At 41.1% G+C, this 23,262-nt stretch overlaps 1 protein-coding gene across 13 annotated transcripts in view; it reads left to right on the top strand.

Moving 5' to 3' along the window:
- SBF2 (SET binding factor 2) overlaps positions 1-23,262 on the top strand; it is a 297,451-nt gene that overhangs the window by 179,255 nt on the left and 94,934 nt on the right. For all 13 annotated transcript variants that reach the window (XM_086750152.1, XM_086750151.1, XM_086750159.1 and 10 more), the window contains one exon: positions 576-725. In XM_086750152.1, the coding sequence (XP_086606278.1) occupies positions 576-725 (150 nt within the window). The remainder of the gene's footprint in view (positions 1-575; positions 726-23,262) is intronic.

The following is a 23,262-nucleotide window of genomic DNA, read 5'->3' as shown; positions in this document are numbered from 1 at the left end:
ATTTATCTATTATCACCCATTAAATCTCATCTAAAGGGCCACAGTTGGTAATTACTGATGTAGGATTTGCTGCATCTTTAAAACATTGACATAGATACTCTATTGGCACTGGTTTAGGGTAAACTGCATGTGGCCTCATTGCTATGAGAGGTATACCACTTCTAAAGGCATTTGTCATTCACAGTTTATCAAAAGACATGCTAGTTGACCTTGATATGCTAACTCAAAACCTGACCTGGCTGGTACAGAATACAGTACTTGCTTTCTTGCACAGTAATTAATTTCTGATTTCACATCCATTCAATGCCTCTCCATATTCAATCATTTCTATTTACAAATGTATGTGAGAAATGTTGTTTAATGCATTTGAAAAAAAATGGGAAAAATTTAATACTTAGTAACTCAAGCTAGGTCAACCATTATGTGAAAGTTTTATATTGAAGCTAATGAGTAATTTCCAAAGTTATTATTTACTATAGTGTCGCTTGCAATTTCCTAATAAAGAGTGAATTATATTCAGTACAAATAATTCCATTTAATTTCATTTTCATAAAGTTAGATTTTCTTGTCTCCAGACCCTGCCTGCAGCTCTGAGAGCTCTAAAAGGAAAGGCAGCCCGACACTGCCTGGCACAGGAATTAGGCCTGCATGTTAAACAAAATCGAGCAATACTGGACCATCAGCAGTTTGACTACATTGTGCGAATGATGAACTGTGCTTTGCAGGTACAGTATATGAAGGTTTTGTTCTTTGATTGTCTTTGTTTTGTTATTATGATAAGCAAAAAAAATGTTTAGTGATGTGGAGAAGCAAAATAATTATTTTGGAATAAGTAATTATAGCACCATGTACTACAATGATGTAGCAGATACTACTTGGCAGTGCCTTTAAGATATTTTGTTGTTGAAAGGATAAAGGACAAAATACTCAGATCTATACAGATCTGCCTGATACGAAAAACAGAAAGAAAACTGTTCTATTATTAATAATTTAGATATAATTTAGTTTTAATAAATATGCAAGTTATTTATCTTAATGGCTTTAAGTACTTTTTAAATGAATGAGTGTTAGCTTTTACAGGTAATTTTCAATTCTGAGCTCCTAAAATGTATATTATCCACTGCTCAGTTAAAAAAACCCCATGAGTTTGTCCTCTTTGTCATCACAAGTGTGAAGATAATTCAGGAATAAAGCATACTTCTTGCTTGCATGGTTCATGGTGATAGTTTTACTTGTTACAGTGACAGTTTGTTGGAGACTCGCTGAAAGTGTTTGCAGTTCATCTGCTAAGTTATTCTACTGATAAATAATTTTGTGCTGAGTAATCATCAACATATGATGGCAGCTACCTATGAGAGTAAAATATGTGGATTATTTATTTTGATTTTTATTTGAAAAATTGCTATATTTTAGCTTTACTTGTTGGCAATTCATTGTCCGAAATACTTCATAGACATCAGTGTTTTCAGTCTGATATCTGAGAATGTAGTGATTTTTTTTTTAATTTGTAATGTGATCAGATTTGGTTATAATTTGCCTGTTGTTGCCCCTGTCTAAGTTATTGTATGTAATTAGTGATTTGATCAAGACATTGATCTTTCAACCACGCTCTCCTCTATCCTAAAAATGGCTGAAATTATTTTGCAGCATTTTGTTGACCCGTATTTTTAAAAAACATGAGTGCTAAATACAGCTTTTAGTTGAGTATAGATATAAATTAACATTGCCTGAGCAAATGTTACATCAGATCACTGTCAAATGTAAGGGTTTTTGTCTTTTGTATTTCTTATTTATTCACAGTAGATAATTTTCTGCTATTTGGAACAAAATTAAACTTTGCCTGAGTAGTGGTTTTAGGAGTAAAATTACCTGCAGTGAGCAGATGAAACATGACTGGCTAAAATTGCATAAAATGTACCAGAGTGTGTTTTTTTGGCACCAATATTGACCTTTTCCAAGCTCTTAAGTTTAGCCTTAGAGCCTCAGTATTTCTCTGCCCAAAATCATGACCAATGGAATACTGCATCTACTGTGTATTCCAGAGTTAGAAATTTTCTTTCAAACCAGTGTGGTGGTTTAGCCCGGATCACCACATAGTTTCTTACTCACTCTCCCCCTACCCAGTGGGACAGGGGAGAGAAATTGGGAAGAAAGGAAAACTCGTGGGTTGAGGTAAAAACAGTTTACTAAAAATGCTAAACACTACAAAGCTAACAGGATATAAGGATATTAATATATACAAAATATACAAAATGAACAATGTACAATTTCTCATCACCCGATATCCGAATGACCGACGCAGCCCGTCCTGAGCAGCGATCACAGGAACAACACCGAGCAGCAAGCAAAGGGGGAAGAGCTAGCAAGGTAGAGGGAACGATGCCAGCAAGCAAGAGAGAAGAAAAGGATGCCAAGGGTGCCCGCAAAAAATGCCCGAAAAGAATGCCCCCTCCCATGGGCAACCCCCACTTATATACTGAGCATGACATTTATGGCATGGAATACTCTCTTTGGCCAGTTTGGATCAATTATTCTGTCTGTCTTTCGCCCAGCTTCCCACATGTGCACATTAATGAGACTTTAACGAGACTTAGAAAGCCAGACAGTGTCCTTGGTCTCATTAACAACAACTCGTATCATCACAATGCTTTTATCAACATTCTTCACACATGAAATCCAAAACACACCGGCTACTGAGAAGAAAATTAACTCCATCCCTGCTGAAACCAGGACACCAGAAAACAGAATTATTTAGATTTGCCACAGTTTTTTCTCCTACTTTTTTGATTGATCCTGGGAAAAAAAAAAAAAATCAAGATATTTTTAGACAATAGGAATGGAAATTCAAATCTCCTTCTTTTGCCGTATCTTAGCACAAAACAGATGGCAGAAGAAAGTGGGATGTTGAGAAAAAAAATACTGACATCACCTTTTAATAAAGTAATAAAATTCAATTTTTCTCTAGGAGAAAAACGTTTTCTTCCCAGTAATTTGAAGACCCAAGAAGGACCTTAATGTTCATAGAAATTAATGTCTGTGAAGTCTTACTGAGCTTAAAATAGAATGTTATTTTTCTCAATAAAGCTAGCAAATATTACTCAAATCATGCAGAGGAAACAGAGAGATCAAGTAAGAAGGCACAGTTTTTATACTTTTTTTTCCCCAATAGTATTTTTATATATTTGAAAATATAAAATGGAAATTTTATATGAAAACATCTGAACTCCTGGCACTGGGCAGCTAGTTAGAAGCAAGTAGTTAATACATCTACTTTTATGATATATGAAATGATTTATTAAGATAAAAGCATGATTAATAATTTGTCTGTGCAGTTTGTTCAATTGTATTGTTTGGCACAATGTGTAAATTGTGATATTTTGAATTTTCCCTGTATTGATTCAAGAAAAGAAGTACATTCTCAAGTACTTACTTGTTTACCCTTGCTGCAGTGCGACTCAGCAAGTCAGCATTTTGCTGTAGAGACATGAATGCTGTTAGTGACAGTTCATAAGACCAAGCAATTTAAACAGTGTCTGTTAAAAAGATACAAAAAATCTAATTTAAGAAATGTAGTTTTAACTGGAGATATATTCAAGCCTTAGGGAAATACCACATTAATTATGATGGAATTTTTGGTGGAGAATTAGGTTGCAGTATAGCTTTAAGACCTCACCGAACTATTGGAATTGGAGAAACTGTCTCAGTCGCACCACCAAACGTCTTGTCACAGATTTTTCTGTTAACTTTATTGCATATACCCATTGGCTTCTGTAAGATATCAACTAACATATTGCTGTGGCCAGGAAACATAGCAGCTGATACAAAAGCTGACAGGAAGGGAAGGCCCTGGACATAGATGATCCATCTGGAGTACTGTGTCCAGTTCTGGAGCCCCCAACACAAGAAGGACATGGACCAGTTGGAGAAGGTCCAGAGGAGGGCCACAAAGATGATAAAAGGGCTGGAGCACCTCTCTTATGAGGACAGGCTGAGAGAGTTGGGGCTGTTCAGCCTGGAGAAGAGGAGGCTCTGGGGAGACCTGATAGCGGTCTTCCAGTACCTCAAGGGGGCCTACAAGAAAGATGGGGAAAGGCTGTTCAGTAGGGCCTGTTGCAATAGGACGAGGGGTAATGGTTTTAAAATAGAGGGGGGTAGATTTAGATTAGAAATTAGGAAAAAAATTTTTACAATGCGAGTTATAAAACACTGGAACAGGTTTCCCAGAAAGGTGGTGGAAGCCCCATCCCTGGAAACGTTCAAGGCCAGGCTGGATGAGGCTCTGAGCAACCTGATCTAGTTGGGGATGTCCCTGCTTCTTGCAGGGGGGTTGGGCTAGATGACCTTTGAAGGTCCCTTCCAACCCTAACCATTCTATGATTCTATGATTCTATGATAGGTGGGGCAGAGCCCTGGCTCTCAGCTATATGCAGTGGATTGAGCTGGGATGTGTATGCAGCAAGCCCCAACTTGATGGTTTTCCCTGGGAAATACCAGTCTCTGCTAGCTCATTTGCTCATGCAGATAGGAAATCTGATGCTCCCCAGCCACCAAACCTCTGCTGCTGATAATGTGAATTCTTGCAAACCGTGGGTGTTTCAAGAGATACAGGTTGGCTCTTTCTGAAAGTGTCTTTTGAACAAGAAGCCGTATTGTTGGCATGTACTGAATTCTTTCTCTTACTGGGAACAGTGCCACATATTACAAAACCAGGAAGATTGCATTCTACAAGTTTATTGCAGATCCCTCCATTACTAGTCAAGACTTTCCTGGTTGTTTAGTGTCAAGTTTTTTCTTTCAACAGAATATATTCTCTTGTTTTACTGGAGTCCATAAAAATAGAAGTCAGATGCTTTTTCAGAGCTTTTGTATAGTCATTTTGTAGATGAGCATTATGTTAACAAAATGCTAGTAATAATCCCACCATATGTATTGCTGCTTAGTCTCATACTTGATATAATGTGTCTCCTACCACAGTACTTGAGAACAGATTAAGGAAGAGGAATAAAATAGTCACACCTTCACTTCAAGTTAATAGCTGTTTTATTATAGTGAAAAATTACGTAGTCTGTATTTTCCGAAGTATCCAGTCCCTAGCCATTTTGCAACTGGGAGGAAGGGTGGATGATATTTTACTGATTTCTCTAGAGATGGCAAAACTTGGGATGCCAGATCTCTGGCATTTGTCAGCTTGAGTCTCTCAGTCCAAGAGTGGCATTCTTTTGACCTATTATTCTTTAGACTGTTTACACTCTGAAGGACATGGGCAGTACCTCACTGCAAATTTTTAATAGGCCCATGATCTATGGCAGAGTACAATGGAGTTTCATATTAAGCTACCTTATTTAGCAGATAGACAGATGCATGTCAAGCCTTGTAGTAGACTTCAAATGGCTTTATAAATTTAAGGTAAGGCATGATGCAGTAAGTCTATACTGAAGTGTTAAAAACGTGCTTTATTGTGTCTATTTGTGTCTGGGAAGTATTGACAATCTCCTACTGCTGAAATGAAAATGAAATAAGTATTTCTGATTGTTCTTGGGAGTAGAAGATTAAAATGATGTGGAGATTGTATTGCTCACTGATTAAAGCAGATGTCTTCTGATGAGGGCAGTTAAATGCCCAGTTGTTTGCTTTTATCTCTTCTAGGAGTTGTCACTGGCCACTTGCTAAAAACTTCCTTGTCATGCCATAAGGAAGAATTTTTCCCCTGACAAATCATATACTCTGACAAGCATTTAAATCAGCCTATATTTAAGTAGACATTAATATCTGCGATTGCAAAGCAGAAGCATTATGTTCTGAATGTTATATGACCTAATTATTGTTAAAAACCATCCACAGTATTTTGAAAGCTTAATATATCAATTGACAATTTATTTACACAGATAGCACTGTAATGAGAAAAATGTGAAATTATTTCTCCAGAAACTGTTTTCATTATGTTCACTATCTGCTCCTGTGGTTACCTCAGACTAATTTGCAATTACACATGAATTCCTGTTTTAAATTTTTTTTTCTCTTTAGTTTTCTGTAATGAAATTATTTTCTCTGACATTTCAGAAAAGGCTATTTAACTTTTTTGCAACTAGAAAACCTATTTTTTTACCAGAGAAACACTTCTATGTATTTATATTTAACACCTTGTGTTTTTGATACTTGTTGAGAAATAATGGCAAAAACCATATTACGGCACAATTTGCATACTTCTCCATTAATTCATTATATGAAACATGACTTGTCCAGATTTTCAGTTGTCTCTCTGACTTTGTCAGCAGCAAGTGAACTCTGTATTTTTAAACATACTAGCACTTAATTTGATAAAGTGGCAGTAAAGGCAAAAAGAAGCCTGCAGATAGTAACTTCTCCCACTGTGTTGGTGGAGAGTGCTTGATAAACAGGAACAATTTTTAAGTTAAAAAGATGTTCTAAACAGTTTGCATAAAATAATTAACAGTAACAGTAAAGCTTCCTAAAAAACTTTTTTTTCTGTGGAAAGATTCTCTTCAGGTTATGCAGGACGATGAACTAGCTTCCTTTGATAGCTGGAACAGATAAAACTTCTCATTTAAAAAGAAAAACTCCGAAACTACAATGTTGCAAGGTAATATTTCCTCTGTAAGATGTTGGTCAGTAATATTACCTAACTGCATATTAATGCTTTTCTTTGGCAAATGTGGGTCAAATTGGAAAGCATATATGCCCCAGACATCTGGAGTACGAAATGTAAATGTGGTTAGAGTGGGAGTAAGGTGCATAAAACTGTTAAATATATAAATACTTTCAAAATTCTGGTCTTTAGGTGTAGAAAAGGGGTGAAGTCTTCTAATGATGTGATTTAATCTGGCAACCTACAAAGTCATCAATGCTGTTTAGGACCTGGTTTGCTTCAATGTCACATCTGTGTGACTATGCATGTGTTGTACCAGTATAACTGAGAGAATATATTTAAGAGCAGACAAATTATTCATCATTGTAGTGCTTTAGATGATTTCTAAAAGATCTCTAAGGTTTTCCATAGTGGCAATAAGGAGATGTTTATCTTTCAAATAGAGTATACTGAGTATTCTAAAAGTATACTTACAGTATGAACAAAAACCTGTAGGAAGTCTCAGTAGCAACCAGGGCAAAATTAAAAAATTAACCTGTATTAGTGTCCTGGTTCTGGCTAGGATAGAGCTAATTTTCACCTGAGCTAGGAAAGGAACTGGAGCTGCTGGCACTTGTGGCTGGGGACACAGTTGGGATAGTTTACTAATTAGCCAACAGCTAGGATAAGTTTATCCAAATTGGCCAAAGGGCTTCCTGACCTCCCACCTGACCTCATGCTCAGTATATAAAGTGGGGACAGGGCTGAGGGGAGGTTCCTGCTACTTGGGAGAAAGCTGGGCTTCAGGATTTACCATCAGTGTGCTTAAGTGTTTTCTGTTATTGTTTTTGTTTGTTTTCCATCTCTGTTTTCTTTTCTTCTGCTGTTTTCTTTAACTTCTTTTTTATCCCAACCCACTGCAGGGGTGGGGGGCGGTGGTTGGGGGGGGGGGGGAAGTGAGCAACTGTGTATTATTTTAGCTGCTGAGGAGGGCTAAACTACAATTATTTTGATGCCCAACGTGGGGCAACAAAGGGTTGAGATAACTACAGATCTGACTAGAGTGGCTTGAAACAAAATTTGTTATACACACTTATTATATTGGTTATTAGTTGCTCGTCAAGATGTTGCAGTGGCTGGACATGTGTTATCTACAGTCTTATATGTACTATGTGTTCCTGTGGGTGATTTCCCTGACTTTTTCAACTCCAGGGTATTTACATCGGTTTTGAGAACTTTGAATGTCCGGGGGATATTCAAGCCAGCATTATGTTATTGCTATGTCTCTTGAATGTGTCCCAGGTCTTGTTTAGAATTACAAAAACACTTTTTAGGAATATCTTCCAGAGATCTGCCCTGAGGCGGGATAGTCATGTGTGGCGTGGCATGTGGGATAATAGGGACAGGTATCTAGAGACCTTTTCATCTCCCATGGTTTGGAATTTTATTTCTGAACAACTAAAGTATCCCGATAAAGTGACAGAATATATGAAGAAAAAAATATTGTGGCTGTTCTAAAGAGGGACAACTTAATGCACTGTGCTAGGCCTTGGCTAGTATCTACTAAACACTGGTCAATGTTATGCAGCACCCTCAAGCGAAAGAGAGGGAAAACATGCTGACCTGCACTGTGGCTACTCAAACCCCAGCAACAGGCACTGCAGCTGAATCAGAAAATTAACCTGCACTGGTATGAGTTGCCCCTGTATGCAAGAAGAAGACTTGTAAGTGGAAGTCAGCTTGTTTAGTAAGGGATGAAGAAGCTTCTCCTAAGAGAGAGCAGGAGGAAGAAGCATATTAGCTGTCAACAAGAAGGCAGACTACTCTGAAGCAGGGCCATTGCGAAAACAGGAGGAGGAAGAAGAATTACTCGCTTCGCCCCAAGGAAGAACTTGGCAGGAGGGCTCCTCCTCTTCCTCAGAGTAAGAACTCGTAAATGAGACTGTAACCACCAGATTCCTATCCCTGAGTGAGCTGCAAGACACACAAAAAGATTTCAGCCATCATCCAGGTGAGCACATTGTCACTCGGCTGCTCCAGTGCTGGGAAAATGGGACCAGTAGCCTGGAATTTTAGAGGGCAGAGAAGCTAGGCAGCTGAGATCTATTTCTAGAGAAGGGGGCATTGACAAAGCAACTGGAAAAGGGACACAAGCCCCCTGGAGGCAACTGCTGTCAAGTGTGAAGGAAAGGTCTTCCTTCTATTAAGAAGGATGTAATATGTCACCCAGGCAAGTGGGCCACTATGGAGAGGGATATCCAGTACCTGAGGGAATTAGCTGTTCTGGAGGTCATTTATGATGACCTGGACAATGAGCAGTTATTTAAAGATCCAGATGAAGTCAAGTGCACACAACCAATGTGGTGCAAATTTGTTTGAAGCACACCATCGTCATATGCCAATTCATTGGCAGTTATGACCGGGCAAGACAGAGGGGAACAAACAGTGCATGAACTGTCTCACCAGCTCTGGCAGTATGAAGAAAGTCTCTCTTCCTCCCTACGCACCTGTGTCTCAGCTGTGGAGAAACTGTCCTGGGTGTTACAGCAATTCAAAGAGGATATGCCCTACTCACCACTGGTACAGGCCAATATTTCAGCTATTAGGAGTAAACATTCCCCTGCTCAAGAGAGACGGTACACGCAGCGAGGTACCCTGTGGTTTACCTTGCATGACCAAAGAGGGGACGTGAGGAGGTGGGATGGGAAACCTACTTCGGCCCTAGAGACGTGGGTATGTGAGTTGCAGGGAAAAACAATTGCAAGTTGAGGTTCTCCCCAGAAAATTGCTACACTAGTCTCCAATAGGCAGAGTAGAAGGAATGGCCTTAATTCTGACCCTCTCAAAGGGACTTCTAATGTGTATTTACAAGAAATCAACAATGAATACTGTGGCCAGGATTACAGGGGCCCTGCCTTCAGCCAGGTGGAGGAGAGGGACAACAGAGTTTATTGAACTGTGTGGATCTGATGGCTTTGCACGTTAGATCCACAAGAGTATAAAGCTCTAGTGGACACTTGTGCACAATGTGCCCTAATGCCATCAAGTTCCAGTGGGGCAGAACCCATCTGTATTTCCAGAGCGACAGGGGGATCCCAACAACTAACTCCTAATAGAGACCAAAGTGACCTTAACAGGGCATGAGTAGCAAAAGCACCCTATTGTGACTGACCCGAATGCTCTGTGCATTCTTGACATAGACTATCTCGGAAGTGGATATTTCAAGGATCCAAAAGGGTACCAGTGAGCTTTGGAGGTGCTTTGGAGGTGGATGAAATTATACAGTTTTATACAGAGTTTGTACAGGGTTTTTTTTTTTATACAGAAGTTATACTGGTTTTATACAGAGAGACCACCTTGCCTGGTCTCTCAGAGGATCATTCTGTTGTGGGGTTGCTGAGGGTTGAAGAACAACAGGTGCCGATTGCTACCACGACTGTGCACTGGCGGCAATATCACACCAGCTGAGACTCCCTAATTCCCATCAATGAGGTGATTTGTCATCTGGAGTGCCAGGGAGTGGTCAGCAAGACTCACTTACCCTTTAACAGTCCCATATGGCCAGTGCAAACAGTTCCATATGGCCAGGGAGTGGTCAGCAAGACTCACTTACCCTTTAACAGTCCCATATGGCCAGTGCAAAAATCTAGTGGAGAATAGAGGCTAACAGTAGACTATCATGGCCTGAATGAGCTTACGCCACCACTGAGTGGTGCCATGCCAGACACACTAAAACTTCAACAGGAACTGGAGTCAAAAGCAGCCCAGTGGTATGCCACCATTAATATCGCCAATGCATTCTTCTCAATCCCTTTGGCAGCAGAATGCAGGCCACAGTTTGCTTTCACTTGGAGGGTGTCGTAGTTCAGCCCTGATCGGGACCAGACTATGCAGTCTCTCTCTCGCTCCCCGCACCCTCCGAGAGAATAGGTGGAGATGATATAAGGAAAAACAGCTCAAGGTTTGAGATAAGGACGGGGAGAAATCCTTAAAGTTACCATCACTGGCAAAACAGACTCAACTTGGGGAAAAATACTCATTTATTTCTAAAGCTAGCAGGAGAATGAGATGGAACAAGATAACCTCCCCCCACCCCTCCCTCTTCCCAGGCTTAACATTATCTCTACTACCTTCCCCCCAACCAGCGGCACAGGAGGGAAGAGGGAATGGTGGTCGCGGTCAGTTCATCACGCGTTGTTTCATGGCACTACTTCATGGTCGGGGGAAGAACTCCTCACATTCCTCTCCTGCTCCTTCGTGGGGTCCCTCCCACGGGCCGCAGTCCTTCGTGGAACTGCTCTGGTGTGGGTCATCTCTTCCACAGGGTGCAGTCCCTCCAGAACAGCTGCCCCAGTGGTCCCTCCACTGGCCACAGCCTCCTTCAGGCATCTGCCTGCCCCAGTGTGGGGTCCTCCACAGGCTGCAGGTGAGTCTCTGCCCCTCCATGGACCTCCATGGGCTGCAGGGGGACAGCCTGCTCCACCATGGTCATCACCACAGGCTGCAGGGAAATCTTGGCCAGGAGCCGCATTACTCCTCCCCCTCCTTCTTCACTGACCTTGACATCTGCAGCCATTCCTCACAACAGGCTGGCAGACACCTCTCAGGATCCTTTTTACATCTTATTCACTTCTCATCTCCTCTCCACTTCTTGTAGCCAGGCTGGGCCGAGCTGGGCCCAGGTGGCTGCCCAGCAGGAGGCCAGAGGGTGAGGCCTGTAGGGCCCACAAGGCTTGTGCCTCCCCCTCTCTGCTCCTGCTCAGCTGCTTCACATCTTCTCTCTTTTTTTTCCTGTTTTCCCTTTCTTAAATACGTTATCGCAGAGGCGTTATCGCGGAACATTCTGCTACCAGTCGGCTCGGCCTTGGCCAGCAGCAGGTCCGCCCTAGGCCCGTTCGAGTCCACTGAACAAAGGGGAGTAACTTCTAGCAGTTTCCTACAGAAGCTACCACCTTAGGCCCCCCTCACTAAACAAAACCAGAACAGAGGGGTGTCCAGTACATCCAGAATCAACTGCCCTAGGCGTGGAAACACAGCCCCACTATTTGCCATGGACTGATCCAGACTGCACTGGAAAAGGGTGAATGTCCAGAAAACCTGCAATACATTGATTACATCCATGGGGCAACACTGCAGCAGAAGTTTTTGAAAAAGGGGAGAAAATAATTAAAATCCTCATGAAAGCTGGTTTTGCCATAAAACGAAGCAAGGTAAAGGGGCCTGCAGAAGAGATCCAGTTTTTAGGAGGAAAATGGCAAGATGGATGTCGTCACATCCCAATGCATGTGGTCAACAAAGTAACAGCTATGTCTCCACCAACTAACAAAAAGGAAACACAAGCTTTCTTGGGCGTTGTAGTTTTCTGGAGAATGCCTATTCCAAACTGCCGTATGGTTGTAAGCCCTTTCTATGAAGTGACCCGAAAGAGGAATGATTTTAAATGGAGCCCTGGGCAACAACAAGCCTTTGAACAAATAAACAGGAGATTGTTCATGCAGTAGCCCTTGGGCCAGTCCAGACAGGACAAGCTGTTAAAAATGTGCTCTACACTGCAGCTGGGGAGAATGGCCCTACCTGGAGGCTTTGGCAGGGAACAGCACAGGAGACTCGAGGCTGACCCCTTGGGTTTTGTAGCCAGGGATGTAGAGGCTCTGAGGCCCACTATACTCCAACTGAAAAAGAGATATTGGCAGCATATGAAGGAGTTCAAGCTGCTTCGTAAGTGGTTGGCACCCTGACTGCCAGTGCTGGGCTGGATGTTCAGAGGGAGGGTCCCCTCTACACATCATGGAACAGAAGCTACGTGGAGTAGGTGGGTCGCACTGATAACACCGTGGGCTTGAACAGGAAACCCCAGTCGCCCAAGGATCTTAGAGGTAATCAATCACAGACTGGCCAGAAGCCAAAGATTTTGGAATGCCACCAGAGGAGGTGGTGATGCATGCTGAAGAGGCCCCACTGTATAATAATCTAACAGAAAATGAGAGGCAGTACGCCCTGTTCACTGATGGGTCTTGTCTTGTAGGAAAACATCGAAAGTGGAAAGCTGCTGTGTGGAGTCCTACATGATGAGTCGTAGAAGCCACTGAAGGCCAAGGTGAATCAAGTCAGTTTGCAGAGGTAAAAGCCATCCAGCTGGCTTTAGGTATTGCTGAAAAGGAAAAATGGCCTGTACTGTCTCTATACTGAGTCATGGATGGCAACAAACACTCTGTGGGGGGTGGTTAAAGCAATGGAAACAGAGCAACTGGCAGTGCAGAGGCAAACCCATCTGGGCTGCCGCATTGTGGCAACATATTGCTGCTCGGGTAGAGAATCTGATTGTAAAAGTACATCACGTAGATGCCAGCGTACCCAAGAGTCGAGCCACAGAGGAACATCAAAACAACCAGTGAGTGGATTAGGCTGCTAAGATTAAAGTTTCCCAAGTGATGTAGACTGGCAACACAGAGGTGAACTTTTCTTAGTTCAGTGGGCCCATGACACCTTGAGCCATCAAGGAAGAGACACAACATACAATTGGAGTTGTGATCGTGGGGTGGACTTGACCATGGACACTACTGCACAGGTTATCAATGAATGTGAAACACGCTGCAGTTAAGCAAGTCAACCAGTTAAAGCCTCTGTGGTATGGAGGACAATGGCTGAAATATAAATGTGGAGAGGCCTGGCAGATGGATCACATCGTACTCCCACAAACCCGCCAAGGCAAGCGCCATGTGCTTACAATGGTGGAAGCAACCACTGGGTGGCTAGAGACATATTCTGTACCCCATGCTGCTGCCCAAAACACTAGCCTGGGCCTTGAGAAGTAAATTCTCTGGCAACATGGCACTCCAGAAATAATTGAGTCAGTCAAAGGGACTCATTTCCGAAACAACCACATAGACAGCTGGGCCACAGAGCATGGCATTGAGTGGGTATATCACATCCCGTGTCACACACCAGCCTCTGGAAAAATTGAATGGTACAATGGACTGCTGAAAACTACACTGAGAGCAATGGGTGCTGGAACCTTCAAAAACGGGAATACACAATTAGCAAAAGCCACCTGGTTAGTCAGCACTCAGGGATCCACCAATCGAGCTGGTCCTGTCCCATCAGAACTTTTATATACTGTAGAAGGTGATAAAGTCCCTGTGGTGCATGTAAGGAATATGTTGGGGAAGACAGTCTGGGTTACTCCTCCCTTGGGCAAAGGCAAACCCATGCATGGGATTGCTTTTGCTCAAGGACCTGAGTGTACTTGGTGGGTGATGCAGGAAGATGGGGAAGTCTGATGTGTACCTTAAGGAAATCTGATTGTAGGTGAAAATAGCCAATAATTTGAACAGTATGATGTTAATTACTGTGTGATATTGTATGTAATTACTTCTCTAGTTGTTATATGTCATATCAAAGGTATTATAGTAAAAATCACCTAGATTAACAAAGAATAAACTTTGATAAAACCAAACAAAATGTAGTAGTGTTGGAATCAGAACTGGCTTTAGCAACTAGCACCCAGCAGCTCAAGATCAACATCTTCAACCTGCAGACCATGAACATGATAAACCAGTTGCACGGGATACAGCAGCTGAGCAAACACTGTGTCATCAATCCTGACCTGAGACACTGTTGTGACAGATGGAGCCCAAAGTCATGGACTAAATGAACTCAACAGATATTATGGTGGCATGGCCCATAGTCTAAGGGAGTGATATCTGTGTGTGTGTCTATATGTATATCAAAGACAGACAAAAATTTGTGATGATTAATTAGAAGGTGTAGGATCTGGGCATGATGTAGATGGTATGGAATAAGGGATGGATAATGTCCTGGTTCTGGCTAGGATAGAGTTAATTTTCACCTGAGCTGGGAGAGGAACTGGAGTCACCTGTGGCTGGGGACACAGCTGGGATAGTTTACCCAAGTTGGCCAAAGGGCTCTTCTATCCCACGTGACCTCATGCTCAGTATATAAAGTGAGGACAGTGCTAAGGGGAGGTTCCTGCTACCTGGGGGGAAGCTGAGCATCGGGATCTGCTGTGAGCTATTGTACTGTAATTATGTGCCTAAGTATTTTCTGTTATTGTTTTTGTTTGTTTGTTTTGTATTCCAGCTCTGTTTTCCTTTCTTCTGTTGTTCTCTTGAACTCCTTTTTTTATCTCAACCCACGAGTTCTGCCTTCTTTTCTTTACCAATTCTCCACCCCATCCCACTGCAGGGGTGGAGGGCGGTGAGGGGGGAGTGAACAACTGTGTGGTATTTTAGCTACTGAGGAGGGCTAAACCATGAAAATTAGGTTCTAACAAAGGTACATCTGGGCCAGCATCTGTTCTCCAACAGTGACCAAAAGCAGATGAAAGATAGCATTGATTAATTTTGCCTCTAGAATTTCACTTGTGACTCCTTTGTATCACCTTAGTGTAATAAGGGCCTCTTTCTAGCACTTACTTTACAGTCTATTGTGAAAGAAACTTTAATATGCAAAATGGAAAACAATGGCATTCTATATATAATATTAAATCTATTTTTCTTATGCAATTAACTTTGTGTTATATTCTGCCACCAGGTAAAGTTTAAAAATTGTCAGTCAGTTCTCAGAATTCAGAGGTTTGTGAATGCTGTCCAATAACAAGAAAAAATTTATTATTCCTGAGAGAAAATCAGCTCTCTGTGTGTGTCATATGATTCAAATTCTTGGCAATATAAGGGTTAAATGAAGTAGCATTTCTCCTATTTTATGTTGACAACTATGTTGCCAAATGTCTGTTTTGGAGGGTTATAGTAGATTTCTCTCCTTTCAGGCTTTTATTTCATGGCCTGCCTTTTGTTACTCAGTTTGACTTGCGTTCCTGGAAGTAGAGACTCTTAGAAGTAATGTTTGAACAACAGCAGTATTTGACAATATTTTAAGGTATTTTAAAGCATAGAAAACAGATCATGAAGAGAAATCATAGGAGTTCAACAGGGCCATACAAAATTCTGTTAATTCATTAGTTATTAACAATTTGATCTTTTTCATCCTGTTAGACATCATTATGGTATTATTCAAGTGAAAGAAAGGCGATTGCAGTGTTTAAGACTTGGACTTGAAAATTCCAGATTTAGTTCCATATTGTACTGCAGATTTTCTGTCACAATGGGGACATCATATACTTTCTCTGGTCCGAGGTTTATTACCCAAAAAGTACAAATAACATTTTCCATCCTGCTGACTTTTCAGAGGTCCGCCTATAATGTTTTGGTCACAATAAAAGAATCTGCTATTTCCGAATCTTTCTGGTGATGTCTCTTTCACAAAAAAAATTGCGAGATACTGGAATACCATTCCACATGGCTGAACTGATGGTGCTCATATAATTTCTCTAGGAAAAAAAAACTGGAAGTACACTGTGTAAGATTGTATTGCTGATCTGTTTTTATTTTTTTGTTGCTTTTCTCTGAGGAACATACTGTTATACTCATTCCATCTCATTGGATGGTCACACAGTCCAGGAAAAATCCATTCACAGGCATCTTTTTACAAAATCCAGAAAACAGTTTGTTTATTTCCAGGATTGCCCATGTATCTATGTCACTGCACGTTACAGACTTTTCAGCTTTATTACTACTGCTGGAAGACCAGCCCACAGTTACCTACTCTGCAGGTATCAAGGGAAATGACTGCCTTGGCATAGCAGTAGCCATTCTTCACTGTGCCAGAACTCTCCCCCTGGAGGTGGCAGTGTCCAAGTAATTCCTTTTTGCATCACTTAGGGAGATTTGTTTGTGCAGTGTTCTCCTCAGAAGGGTTTCTGGCTGGTTTTGCCTGTCTGTCTAGGCACCGAGGTGGTTGTCTCTGTGGTTTTAGTGAGGAATTTCTTTGACTGGGCAGCAGAAAACCATGGCTGCTTTTCACACTGGTGTTGTGCCAGCAGAGATGTTCATGAATGAACTTGTGTGTGTACTGGGTACTTCCTAAACTGCTGTTTCCCTGCAGACTTCTGAGTCTCTACTTCTGGTAATCTGAAAGTGTTTGTGACTTCTGCTTGGACCTACTCTCCATAACTATTGTGCAAGACTGTTACTTAAAGAAAGGATAAGAGAAGTGTTAGCAGTAATGAGAGTCCCATGACATGCTGTCCGTACCTACATCTGCCTTCAGCCTCTCTCCTTCTCGTCTTCTCACCAAAATACGTTGCATTCACACACTACCTCCTGCCTTCTATATATACACGTATGCTGGGGCAGACACAAGGCACAAGGGTGATATAGATATCTGCGTCTGCTGTATAGAGAAATATATACATGTAATATAAACTCAGTAGTAATATAGAAGTTAAAATAATACCCAAGTCCTGCTATACTCAGAATAGCCCATTTGCAGTGTGAATGAATGTGCTTCTTGAACATATGTCTTGAGGGCTCTGGTTGCAGGGAATCGACAGGTTTGCCCCAGGTCTCATGCTGCTAATGTGAAAAAGGATCCAAAATACCAGAATAAAAGTGTGATAGTGTCCTACTTTCTGTTGATGTAACTTGCCATAGATATAACTTGTTTACTAGACTGCAGGATGTGGAAATATTGATTATGCCTTCATTATGTTTCTGTGCAGTTATCGGAATAGGATTCAGCCTTGTTTTAAGGGTGTCTGCTAAATAATTTATTACAAATACAGACGGAGGGCTGGAGCATTGCTCCTAAGAGGACAGGCTGAGAGAGTTGGGGCTGTTCAGCCTGGAGAAGAGAAGGCTTCGGGGAGACCTTATAGCAGCCTTTCAGTACCTAAAGGGGGCTTATAAGAAAACTGGAGAGGGACTTTTGACAAGATCGTACAGTGACAGGATGAGGGGTAATGGCTTTAAACTGGAAGAGGGTGGATTTCGATTAGACACAAGGAAGAAATTCTCGCATTCCTGGAGCGGTGAGGCACTTGAGTGGTGCAAATTCCTGCATGAGGAGTGGTGAGGCACTTGCACAGGTTGCCCTGAGAAGTTGTGGATGCCCCATCCCTGGAAGTGTTCAGGGCCAGGTTGGATGAGGCTCTGAGTGACCTGGTCTAGTGGAAAGTGTCTCTGCCCAGGGCAATTTGGCAGGAAGTAAATGATCTTTAAGGTCCCTTACAACCCAAACTGTTCTATGATTCTATGAAATATCAAATGATAGAAGGGTGTTGGTTTTAATACAAGAATAAGCAGAAATACACATGAGCAGCAGTGCCACTGGCTCCTCTGGCTGGTTGTAGCTTTGGGGCTCACCATGGGGCTTCCAGCCACGGCTGTGATCAGCCCGTGGTCCCCTGCCGCCCACAGCCTTGGTCACACCCTCACAGGGGTTCTGCACAGTCACAGTCCTGAAGCAAAACAGCACCAATAAAAATAGGTATGTTAAGAACTGTGATGATTGTGAAGAGTTTTTAGCAGATTTTGCATGGCATTTACATGGCAATGTAGGCATTTTAGGAAAAAAAAATATAAGATATAGTATCTAAACTGCAGACAACTGGTCTGTGTCTGGGTTACATTGATTTCAGTCAGGTCATTGTCTGGATTACAGATAGATAAATGAAAATGTGATAGCCTTTTGGACACAAACATAAGCACTAGAGCATGAGACACTGAACAGGGGTGCCACACCAAGTAGCCCCTGGCAGGGCTAAGGAGAGTGGTACAAACCCACCTGTCACAGTTGGGTCTCTGAGGCATTCATCTGCTAAAGCAGTCTTTACTCCTAATGGACATCTCCTGTCACTGGTCTTTCAGTCCTCCTGTATTTGCTGTTAGTGCAGGGCATGCTCGCATGTGTTTGCTCACACATAGGTACCTTATTGAAACCGTGTAGCTTCTTAGAGCTAGGTAGGCTCTGACTACTCTTGAGTGTTCATTACTGTTAATTATGACTTTGTGGTTGCCAAGTGTTCCTGATAACTCTGTGTCCTAAATATTTTTGGTCATCTTCATGAAAAGCAGACATGTACTTGTACGCTACTCACTGCTGCAAATAAAACAAGCCTCGTTTAGGAATTGTGTTGCAGTTCTCGTTGTTCTCTAGCCTGCCTGTGAAAGGGGTGGACTGATGAAAGGTAGTTTAAAAAAAAAAAAAACAAGAAAGAAAAAAAGTCTTTGTTGTAAAGAATAAGCGTTTTGGTAATAGAATAAGTTATGTGAAAGAAATGACTTCTGGTTTTATAAGTTTAGTAAAAATATGGAAGGAACACATGGAATTTTGGTTTTATTTTAAATTTATGTATGTATATAACGTGTGTGCATATAATTCCAGTACAGGTACATAAGTCCATCTAGATTTGTGTATAACACTTAGATATGTATTGACACTTAGATATGTATAACACTTAATCTGTATTGAGTGTCATTTTATGTATACAGTAAGTAACAAAATATTATACAGTATTGATGAACTCTGCCCATTCAGTGAACATACCTCTGTGGCTGCCCATATGCACATGTGTATTTAGCTTTAGCTCAGTATTTTATTACTAAAATGAAAGGCAAGAGTTCATCTGTCTAACGTAGTCTCTGGTCTTCCCCACCCTCCGCTTCTCTGTTCAAATAACTGTTAAACCGCGGGGTAGTAGAGAAGCTAAAGTGGAATGCTGCTCTGCTCTGTGAGCAAGGTGTGTGCTGCCCTTGATCATTGATGCTACTTAACTAACCAGAAGAAACATGCCATATCTAAGACTTATTTGTTGTTTCTGTAAGGAATTTTATGAAGTTGTCTGTTTTTAAATGTTTTATTTTGCAGGAATTTGCATAAAACTTGCTCATGCATGGCTGTAAGATCATCATTTTTTTCTTTATTTTTCACATACAGTCATTTCTAAAACAGAAAGAACATGGAAATATATTTAGAGTCTTCTAATAATTTGATTGCTAGAATGTTTGTATAACCTTTGGTTTAAACAATTGAAGTCTTGGCAGCTTGTGTTCAAAAATTGAAGTGTGATGTTGAGATAAATACCGTAAAACACAGGCCAGTTCTGGATTTTGTCAATATTTTGTGTAAACTTTGACAAATGCATTAATACAACAAACATAAAATAGTGAATATATGTGGCATTTTAGAATTATTTTTAAGGAAAAAAAGCATAAGAGTCTTATTTCTTTATGGTAATAGACCTACCTCTACTGCTACATAAACAAAAAGTGGGTGAAGTTACAGAACAAAAACAGAAAATAAAGGTATAAACAGGAGCACGTTTAACAATCTACATATGTTGTAAAAAATTCTTGCAACTGTTGACATTAATTTTTGATGTTATAGCCCAGATTTATGACTTACATTAATTGTTTTTTAGGATGCATAAGAAAATGCCATGTAAACATGAAGATTACTTTTAGTAGTTCCCCTGCTATACATACACAGTCGAGGGACAGAGTTTGATATCTAGTGATCCAACAAAGTATACATAAAAACCCAAACTAAACAAACAAAAAAACCCCAACCAACCTACTTCCCTGCTTCTGCTCCCAGTTATTCAACTCTAAACTCCACTTGGGAGCTAGGAATTAAAATTTGAATTGCATGTTTAATAGTCTAAATTCTCACAATGTCTGTGAGTGTACAAATAGAACTGATTTTCTGTCTAGATTGTTTGACTTTTGAGGACAGAGCAACTTATTTTGATGTAATTAATTCCTCTGGTGAGTTGAACATCTTACAAAGCCTTTGCTTTCTATGTTAATTGATTAAATATTACTTTAGAGAATACATCTCTTTTGTTATACCTAAGTAAGTTGCATAAAATTGGCATGTAACGCTCTTTCCTTTCCAGGTGTATGGAATGAAATATCTTACTAGATCATCTCTTTAACTGTATGTCGTGGTTTTGTTTAGTAGGTGGGGGCCTAAGGTGGTAGCTTCTGTAGGAAACTGCTAGAAGTCACTCCCCTTTGTTCAGGGGACTTGGCCAGGCCTAGGGCGGACCCACTGCTGGCCAAGGCCGAGCCGATTGGTAGCAAAATGTCCCGTAATAACGCCTCTGTGATAACGTATTTAAGAAGGGGAAAACAGAAAAAAAAAGAGAGAAGAGAAGATGTGAAGAAGCTGAGCAGGGGCAGAGGCGCAGAGGGGGAGGCGCAGGCCTCATGGGCCTTGCAGGCCTCACCCTCTGGCCTCTCGCCAGGTGGCCAACTGGGCCCGACTCGGTCCAGCCCGGCTGTAAGAAGTGGAGAGGAGATGAGAAGTGAATAAGATGTAAAAAAGATCCTGAGAGACATCTACCAGCCTGTTGTGAGGAACGGCTGCAGACACCAAGGTCAGTTCAGAAGGAGGGGAGGAGTAATGTGGCTCCTGGCCAAGATTCCCCTGCAGCCTGTGGTGACGACCATGGTGGAGCAGGTTGTCCCCCTGCAGCCCATGGAGGTCCACGGAGGAGCAGAGATCCACTTGGAGCCCGTGAAGGACCCGGTACTGGGGGAGGTGGATGCCTGAAGGCAGCTGTGGCCTATGGAGGGCCCGCTGGGACAGCTGTTCTAGAGGGACTGCACCCGTGGAAGAGATGACCCACGCCGGAGCAGTTCCACAAAGGACTGTGGTGTATGGGTGGGACCCCACGATGGAGCAGGGGAGGAATGTGAGGAGTTCTTCCCCCGACCATGAAGCAGTGGCATAAAACAACGCGTGATGAACTGACTGCAACCCCCATTCCCTCTTCCCCCCTGTGCCGCTCAGGAGGGGAAGGTGGTAGGGATAATGTTAAGCTTGGGAAGAGGGAGGGGTGGATGGAGGTTATCTTGTTCTCTGTCTCATTATCCTGCTATTTGTAGTAATAAATGAATAGTTTTCCCCAAGTCGAGTCTGTTTTGCCCGTGACGGTAACTTTAAGGATTTCTCCCTGTCCTTATCTCAAACCTCGAGCTGTTTTTCTTAGTTTTCTCTCCCTGTTCTCTCGGAGGGTGGGGGGAGTGAGAGAGGGACTGCGTAGTCTTGTCCTGATCGGGGCTGAACTACGACACTGTAGTAATAATAATACGCTTGGAATTAACCTGGACTATGAGTATGCCATGATTTTCAGCACTTCTTCAGAAACTTCATCTTTTTCCTTATCTGCGTGATAATAATCTATTTACCTCTGAACCATCAGCATCTGAGTTTTATATATTGTACATACCTTCAACAGTACTGATTATTTTAATTCTCAACAAGTTTTCATTTTTCTTCACTTTTAATACGTTTATGTAATTGCTAATATTATATATATTTTCCTATACTTTCGAGTCTCAGAAAATTTTGTTTGTGTAAATATCATGCATGCTCTGATATTTTACACTTGCACAAGAGCATTAGCATTAGTACAATCTAGATTTGCAGGTGGCGCAAAATATGATGCTACCGACAACATGTTTCTTGATCAGTGTCTTGCCTATGTGCCAGCAGAAGCTGGGGTTCACACCTTTAAACCAAGTAACGTCTTTACTGAATAATTTTTTTTTTTTTTTTTAACTTAGAACAGAGGCAAAACAAGTTGTTGTTTTGGACGTTTTTTCTTCATAAGAAGAGAAAAATAATACCAATGGAGATAAAGCAGGAGGACTAAAATGTCCTTTTATTTATTGGTTTTAGGACAAATTCAAGATTCTACACTATCAATTTGATTGGAATTTAGCCTACTATATTTATCAAGTTAAAAGATATAATTACTTTTGTGAAAAACAATTTAAAGGAAAGTAATTATTTTAGTGGACTTAAAGGCCTTGCCTTTTTCATTTGGGAATAGGTGAAATACTAACCAAATGTGGTTCTGTTTAAAAGCCATAGGCCATAACTACAGTTACATTAGCACAATTTGTTCCTCAGCCTCTGAATCCATGTGTAAGAGAGTCATAGACTTTGATCCTGACTTGATTATGATAGATGCCGTTATCTTCTCAATCTCCTATCCATTTACCCTCCACTCCCAGAGAGCCAGTTACCGTGTAAAACATTTTCTGTGAAGAAAACTTAACCAATGGTAGGCCTGGGTTTTTTCAGTTACTTTTCACAAGGTTTCAGGCATAGTCAGTAGACCAACAGTATTGCGTGGATCAAAACAGGAAAACCATAACTACATAGAAAATCCAAAACAGGATACTGAAGAGGTATTATGAGAATCACTTCTTTGATTGTTAAAGGTCAAGTGAAAAGAAACATGGATAAAGAGACTCAGTCTGCCACATGCATTTTACACATGCTCATTGCAAAGAACTGCTTCAGGATAATTTTGTATAAAGTACCATATAGTAAAGGTTTGATTTCTATCAGTCTTGTCTAATTTCTAATTTCAAATTGAAGATACAACATGCATATGAAAACAGTAGGCATCAGAACTTATTAACTTAAAATCAATCTAGCAAACCATAAGTAACTATTCTAAACCATAAGTACCTGTTAATGAAAAATCAGCTTATGGAAAGGTGAAAGATCCTACCTGAAGTCTACTCAGGGTGCCATTGATGGTGTTCATTCCTGGCTTCAAATCTAGGAGCATTCTGTGCTCCTAGGTATACAAAATCTATGAGGATTCCTATTATTTCTTTTATACAAACATTCACTTTCTTCAGTAGCCTGCTGGAAAATCATCTCATTTGAGATCGCCTTTGAGTAATCAGAACTGTGGGGAGAATTACTGATTCTTGGATGGTTTTTTCCACAGGAGCACATTAAAGATTATTTCTGCAGCCAGAAATAATCACTCAAATATTTTTGAGTGACAT

This window comes from Chlamydotis macqueenii, chromosome 5 (assembly GCF_036417535.1).
Source record: "Chlamydotis macqueenii isolate bChlMac1 chromosome 5, bChlMac1.mat, whole genome shotgun sequence".
In the NCBI taxonomy this organism is placed as follows: Eukaryota; Metazoa; Chordata; class Aves; order Otidiformes; family Otididae; genus Chlamydotis; species Chlamydotis macqueenii.
This window is presented reverse-complemented; position numbering and strand designations above follow the sequence as displayed.